The following is a 7,542-nucleotide window of genomic DNA, read 5'->3' on the forward strand; positions in this document are numbered from 1 at the left end:
GATCGGAGAGGAGGCCGCAGACTTCAACCCAACCATAGGAAGGTCGTCCAGCTCTGGGGTCTAAGGAGTTTGCCGTCACCCCACGAGTCTCAGCTCCTGTCTGCAAGGCCGCCCTGCGGCACCGCGCTGCAGACTGCTCTGGCTCGCTCATGGCAGCGCAAGGAGGCTACGTCCACCCTGCTGACAGGGGCACCTCTCCAACTGGCTGGCTTTGGCAGCGGACCTGGTCTCCCAGTACAGGACGTTCAGCGCTACACACATCCAAACCATCCAGCCAGGAGCAGAGCGCGATGGGCGAGGACTCTGGACAGAACTGCTCGGGCAGCACCATGAACGGTGACCGCAAGCACCGGCAACCCTGCTTACAGGGCGGCTGCGCTGCGCAAGACCGCCAACCAGATCTACGGCCTTTAGAAACAAGGTGGTGGTGACACACGCCTTGCTTACAGGGTTGCCCACCTGCCACCTGACTGCTGCACAAGTGCAACACCATCAAGGGCAGAGACACATTACCGGGTCGCTCAATGGAGGCTCGCCCAAAGGCTCGCGTGCCCAAAATTTGGCCAATACATGACCGAGACCTAAAGGCAGGGAGGTCACTCTGTCCAGAGTCCCTTTCCTTTGCGTCTCGCTTTGCTGGCTTTTGGCCTCTCGTGGTTTGCCCGCTGCTTGTCCTTCTGGCAGCTGCAAGAAGGAAAAAGAAGAGAAATAACAACCCACCCCAGGAAAAATACGGGGAGACAGCCTGGGTGTGAGGCATGGAGCCAGGGACCGAGACAGAAATTTATAACACTGTTTGGTCCTTCCCTGTAAGCCCTGCTGATCTGTCTTCTGCTCGACAGAGGGGTGAGCATGCCCTCTCCTTGTTCAGCTTCCCAAGACTGGGGCAGTTGGACATGGCAAGCCATGGGCTACAGGCCCAACTCACACCATGGCACAACAGATGGCACCTGGGATCCTACTGACAGGATGGTGCCCCTCCCAAGCACCGGCTTCCGTGGCAGAAAGCCAGCCTCGCAAGGGTTGCTCAGGTGGCGCGGTTCAAGAAAGCAAGCCGCCCCACACCTGGAGGACAACGGGCAGAAACTACCACTTTCCTGACAGGGAACTCAAACCTCTCGAAGGACCAAAAAAAGGTTGAAAACACCCGCGCTCAAGCGGGGGATGTAATGAAACCCCGGATAACAGCAGCGAGTGGGGGAGCCAGGCTCTTCCCCAAGCGACAGGAGGCTCACAATGCCCGCTGTCCTAAAGAGCTTGCTGCCTTGTAAGAAGAAGGGGGACAGGACATCCCTCTGGCTTGCAGGACCCTCAGGACTCCACCGAAACCTGACCCATGCACGACAACATCAGGAGCTAAGGCATGAACTTGCTTATAAGGAGGTGCCAACAGGCCAGCCTTCCAGGGTCTACAGCTTGACAATTGATCCCGAGATCTAGTTTGACAATGGACCCCCCCAAACGTCACCCTGGCAAACCTCCTGGACCTTTCTGGGCTGGCACGGTTTTCTGGTCTCCTCAGCCAACTCCTGCTTGTGTGTCTGGATCCTGCTTCTCCTCCCAGCGCAGACAGGCCCTGCACTCACTCACCACATGGGAAGACAAGTTTGTGGGCCGCAACTTCTCCCCGTCTTCCACCCGTACCCGAATCTGCTGCCAAGCCGTCCTCTGTCCATGGAAAAGGGAGAGGGCACACGTGCGGGCTCGGCTGCCGACATCCGGGGCAGCCAGGAGCAGAGCACGACGGCCCAGGACTCTGGACAGAACTGCTCGGGCGGCACCATGAACGGTGACCGCAAGCACTGCTATTGCCTTGTTCCCCCTGCCTTTCCCCAGACCCCTGCCACTGCTATTGCCTTGTCTCCCCTGCCTTTACTCCTGACCTCTGCTACTGCTATCACCTTGTCTCCACTGTCTTTTCTCCTGACCTCTGCCACTGCTATCGCCTTGTCTCCGCTATCGCCTGATATCCACTGCCTTTTCTCCTGATCTTTGCCACAGGTAATGCCTGATCTCCATTGCCTTTTCTCCTAAACTCTGCTATTGCTATCGCCTTGTGTCTACTGCCTTTTCCCCTGATCTCTGCCACTGCTATGGCCTTGTCTCCACTGCCTGGCATGGTGGCATCTGTGGTCAGCTGTGGATCCACCATTTGGTAACCACTGTCCCGTGTGGGGCCCTTTGTTCCCAGGGCATGGTGGCGTCTGTGGTCAGCTGTGGATCCACCATTTGGTAACCACTGTCCCGTGACAATAAAGGGTGCAGAATTTCTAAAAGCTTGTCACTTCGCCTAAAAAGTAGGTGCTGCTGCGCTGCCAAAGGCTTTGCACCACTATGTCTAATCATCCTCTTCAGTTCGAGCAATGTCGTTTCGAAGAGTAACTCCCCCTTGCTTGGACTTCTAGTTAAGCAAGGGGCTTGGGGGTAGGTCTAACGCCTGCGTTTTAGCTACTTACACTAAATATGTGTAGGTTAAACACTCTTAATGAAAAAAAGAGCTTACCTTAAAGGCTCCCCTTCCAAGACGGGGGCAGCAAACTGACTTGCCTGGCTCCTTCTCCCCTTGCTGCCCACAATCTGTTTGCAAACTGGCCTGCTTGCTCCCCCTGTTCACTGGAGCCCTGATCTATGTTTTGATCAAATCTAAAATGCCCTGTTCAGCTTTGGCAAGATGGAGTCCTTCTTTCAAAATAACATATTACCATTGCATTAGCATTTTCTGAGAGAAAAGTGGGGTTTCTTTGAGCAGCTGGGATGAAAAATAATGTGCTTGAAGGCAGTGCTCATAGGTTTAGAGCATGACTGTCTTTCTCTTGATCACAGGCCTCTGCCGGTTGGGTCAGAGGAGGACTTATTTTGGCAGTTAATAAGGCGTTGCAGGCATCACAATAGCTTCTGCACTGCATGGCTGTGCTCTCTAGGCCGGTGTACTGCACCATCGCCATGCCTCCTGTTTGCCACGCCGAACGTTTCTGCTTTCTTCAAAGCCGGTTTCTTTCTGAGCATTACAGAGCAAAGCAGTTCTGCCCGTCGCTGAAGAAAACCCAACCCAAGACCGAATGCACGGTGCAACTTGAAGCGTGGGGCTGCTTGCTCCTAATGGGTGTGTGAAAGGCCCGTCACTGAAGAAAACCCAGGGCAATCTTTACATGGTTTTTAAAGACATGTTTAATGTTGTCATTTCCCCCGCGGGAGCAGTGTGGACATCCCTGGGTGAAGGAAAAGTGTCCGTGTGGCCATACTGTCGGTGGGATTTTTCACAAGCCTGTGAAAGGATTTGCTGAAGTGGACACGTAAGTTGAAAATCACTAAAAAGAAAGCTATGAGGCAGCGTTAACCAAAACCTCGCACAGCTGCCTGGGAATGATTTACTGGGCTTGAAAATTGGACAGATGTTCTGAGTGGCATTCACTGGAAGTGATTTTTTTCCCTTCAAAATCACCACCCTGTTTTCCTCCCTTCTCACAGCCATGGGCCCCTTTAATTGGTAAATAGCGAAGGTGAAACCCTTAAAGAAGGGAGCTTTGGGAAAAGTCAAGCCGTCATCCAGTTGAAGGTAATTTTGGTTTCGTAATGCAGCTCCGAGGACAGAACGGAGAGAGGATACATCCTGGGGACTCCTGACTCCCGGAGCAGTGAAGCAGAGAGGGACCTGCCTGCTGCCTCAGTCTGCCTTGCAAGAGCGCTGCTCCATTCCTCCATGCTCCTGGGGACCTTTACAGACCGCCAGGTCAGCAAACGAGCATCCCTTGCAATGTCTGTCTGTCCCAGGTTACTAAACAGCGTTGTCTAACGTTAATTTGCTCTCACTTACGATGGCAACTTCGTCTGTGGAGGCTATATTTGCTTGTGGGGCAAATGATTCCCTAGAGATAATTATGGAAACACCTTATCTTCCAGTCCATTTTGAATTTAATGAAGAAGAAGCCAGAAGTTGCCAAAAAGTTCTTTCAGGACCACCTTGAAAAGGATATTGCATTCCTAGCAGAGTCGCTTGGCAGGAATAGAGATGATGCCACCATCACGGTCCACCTGTTTCTCAGCTACCTCCTTGAAGTCACAGCAGGTACAGAAATGCTTCGGTTTTGCTGCAGGTAGGACAGGGAATCTGCACTAGGCATGTTTTATCACAGACACATGCAAGGCTAGACGGTAAAGAACAATATGCACCGGTCATACTGCTAGCTTTGTGGGGGATGGAGACTGTTTTGTGCAGAAAGGTGACCCTAAACCAGATTTGGGGGTCCTAGAGAAAGTCACCTTGACGTGAGCTGTCAATGCGATGCTGAAGCTACAGGGATCCTAGACCCAAAAAAGTGGTTATTACCACAGCATCAGCCCCAGATCTGAGGTTGCTTGAGGTTAGGTGAGTAATCATAGTGGTTCTTCTCAGATTCAACACGTATAAATATATAAATGAATGGATTTCCAGCCAGTGAACGGGTTTTGCTCCTCCATCTTAGTCATAATGAATCCAGCGGCCTGGTAATATTTTTATTCTTTTCAGTCTGTGAACTGCAGTGCTTACCACAACTGCTTTGACACAAGATTAGGCAGTTTTTCATGCAAAATAACAAAAGTTGGAGTGTAATTTGATCTTTCTTGCAGGTAAAAAAATGATGGTTAAATCTATGCATAAAAAGGAAGACAGAATAGAGTGGGAAAGCTGTTTTAAAACTCTTACTCAATCGTTTTTTCAGGTATGTGAGCACCGGTTTTCTGTGCCTAAGAGAGATCAGAAATATCATATACATGGTTATTCAGTAAAGAATAATAGATGCAGATTTTTTTTTCTCCTTAAAAAAACCACCAGAAGCCACTAGTCCCAGCTGCCCTTCTCAAACGCCATTTACACCCAATGTTCCCGGTGACGCTTGGCTTCACATTGGTGGCAAGTATAAAAAAAAGAATATGGAAGCATTAACTATATTTAGTTTTGCTCATATTTCAGTCCCAAACCTGTCCGTTTTGTTAAGCATGGGAGTTTACAAATACGGAGTTGTAGCAAGTGGGGTGGTCGCAATGCCCACGGGTGGCCACTCAGCCCTTGCTGACCTGGGACCCTCTCCCCTCTGATCACTCACCGCATCTTGATGCTATTGACTCTTGATGAACGGAGACTGCCCCAATCCTGGTTTTACTCAAGACCACAGATGCCCAGGGTCATTGTTTTAGGGGGTAGTTTCATGGGCCCCTTCTTCCCCAGTACCCACTCCCAGGCCTCCCAGGTGATCTGCTAACACAACTCTCAGCCTGCTGGAGTGATCTGCCTGCAACTCTCTGTGCCTTGCCTACAACTCTCTGGCAGGCACTGGAGCTCCTGCAATGCACCCTAGTCCTCCTTGGGCACCGGACCCTCCTGGTCCCCCTCCGCAGGCACCTGACTGTGGTGTGCCTAAGTCCCCTGGGCACCAGACCCTCTTCGTTCCCCCCCAGGCACTAGGGATTCATGCACTTGCTCACTCTCTCTCTCGACCCTAGATCTGTCTCTTGCAAGGCCTGCTCTGGCCCCTCAGTTGGCTCAGGCACCTCCTTCCTATCCCTTCAGTCCCTTCCACAACCACCACATTGTACTTAGCAGCCCTCTTGGACACCAGGCCCCTGCCCCCTCTGCTCCCAGGCCTATCTAGTCCAAGGCCTGGCCAGCTTCCAGGCTCGGCGCTGCTTGCCCCAGCTCAGCAATTTGGCTCAGGAGCCCTGATCCCGGGAGCTCCTCTTACAGTGACACTCAGAGCTAGACTGCCCCAACCAGCTCATGCCCTGGTCACATATTGCTCAAGCCCCACCCCCTTTTGGTCAGGTGACTTCTCAATCAGTGCCCCGCTCTACCTGCTGACTAATCAGCTCCGCAGTAAAACGCCACTGTTTACACATGTGCGCATATTAGGGCACAGGAGATTAATTAACTCCACTGTAGGATAGTACTGTTCAAGACGAGCATTATCCTACAGCAGAGTAGTTATGTGCGGCAAAATGCATGCATAGATGGCAACCAGGGCTGGCTGGGACACGAGAGTGCTACGGCGCGGGGGCTGCCTGCTGGTTGGCCTCACGTTGCAGCACCCTTGTGCCCCAGCCAGCCCCTCAGCTGCACATTGAACCAGTTCAGAGCAGCCCTGAGCTGGAAGGCTGACCTGAATGGCCCTCTGCTAGCACAAATTCTCACACCCCAGAGTTGTTTGCATACAGATACCCAACTTTAGAACAACCGAGTTTTCTTGCTGTCTCTCCTCCTATTGCACAGCCATCGTGAACTTCATGGGTGTTCGTACACGCCACATTTTTTGCCCTTTCGTGTGCTGCAATGGCATGACTGTTTGCACGAGCAGGATTTCCGGGTGCTTTAAAAGTCTCATGCCCTAAGCATCCTGGGCAGCATCTGCCCATGCACTGCTGTGGAGCTTTTTTTACTCCACATCAGGATAATACTTGCACTATCCTTCTGTGGAGTAAACTAGTTTACTCAAGCCTAATAGCCGCACACCTGTAGGTGCAAGACATTTGCTGCACAACTAATTAGTCGACTGCACAATAAACATCTCATGTAGACGCGCTTCACCTGTGCCTGGGACAGCAGCAATTTGAGCCAGGGTGGAGCAGTTACGGCCTGGCAGGAGGCCTGGGGGGATCATCCCTGGGCTCTGGATGATAGCATTAGGTAGCAAAGAGGCTGGCTGGGGTATGAGGGTGCTGAAAGTGCGGAGCCGGGTGGCAGCCAGGAGCATGGCCTCCTGCTGCCTGGGAGCAGTTTGTGCCGAGGTCAGTGTCTATACGTGTCCTTAATGACAGTGAATGCCCCTTGCATAAGACAGTACTGTCCCCGCAGTGCTATCTTACTGCAGCATAAATTAGTTTACTGCAGCCTAATACAGTTGCACATGTCGACAGTGATGCTTTACTCCGCAGTAAAGCACATGAGCAGACACAGCCAGCTAGTACTTTTCTCCCTCCTGGAGAAGTAACTCTTTGGAGAGTATCCAGGCATGTGTAGTAGGAACTATACTTTCAACCTGCATCTCCAGAGTTGCAGCCTTGTATCATGGTCACAAGCCCACCCAGCCCTCAGACTGGCGCTGAGCCCCTCCTTTGTAACAGGACAGGGCTCTTAACAGACGTTTTTCTTCCCCAGAGACTGAATGAGAAACTTGCTTCTGCAAAGCAGCAGATTGTGGAGGAAGCTCATAGCTCCGGTATTCTGAAAACAGCCGATGGCCAGCGCCTGCCCTTCGGTGACCTGCCAAGCACTGGGCTGATCGACAAGCCCTGCATGTGGCGGTTTGAGCAGAGGATGACCATTCAACACCTGACTCACGTGATTCAACAGGAAAGTGAAACAAGTCAGTTCCCTGTGCTCCTGCAGATCCTGTCCAAGGTTCGTGGGGATTTGATTGAATAGACATGCGTAGACACCACACGCATTTTCACACCACTCGCACGTACCTTTGGATACACTACACACACCAATGTATTCATTATATTTTTTTTCTCTGTTCACGGTCAGTGCAATTCTCTACGCAGGTATGTGATATATTGTAGTGCTGT

General features: G+C 51.7%; 1 protein-coding gene across 1 annotated transcript; it reads left to right on the plus strand.

Annotated features, from left to right (window-relative positions):
- Nucleotides 1-3,120: 3,120 nt before the first annotated feature.
- On the plus strand, nt 3,121-7,372 carry LOC106723488 (E3 ubiquitin-protein ligase RNF213-like; the record flags this gene model as incomplete). Its single annotated transcript, XM_014527783.2, has 5 exons — nt 3,121-3,293; nt 3,580-3,730; nt 3,901-4,066; nt 4,609-4,700; nt 7,130-7,372. Coding segments are annotated over exons 1-5 (774 nt in total), but the record flags the coding sequence as incomplete, so codon positions are not given.
- Between the last annotated feature and the right edge of the window lie 170 nt (nt 7,373-7,542).

The sequence above is a fragment of the Alligator sinensis genome, unplaced genomic scaffold, assembly GCF_000455745.1.
Source record: "Alligator sinensis unplaced genomic scaffold, ASM45574v1 scaffold2570_1, whole genome shotgun sequence".
NCBI classification, from domain to species: Eukaryota; Metazoa; Chordata; order Crocodylia; family Alligatoridae; genus Alligator; species Alligator sinensis.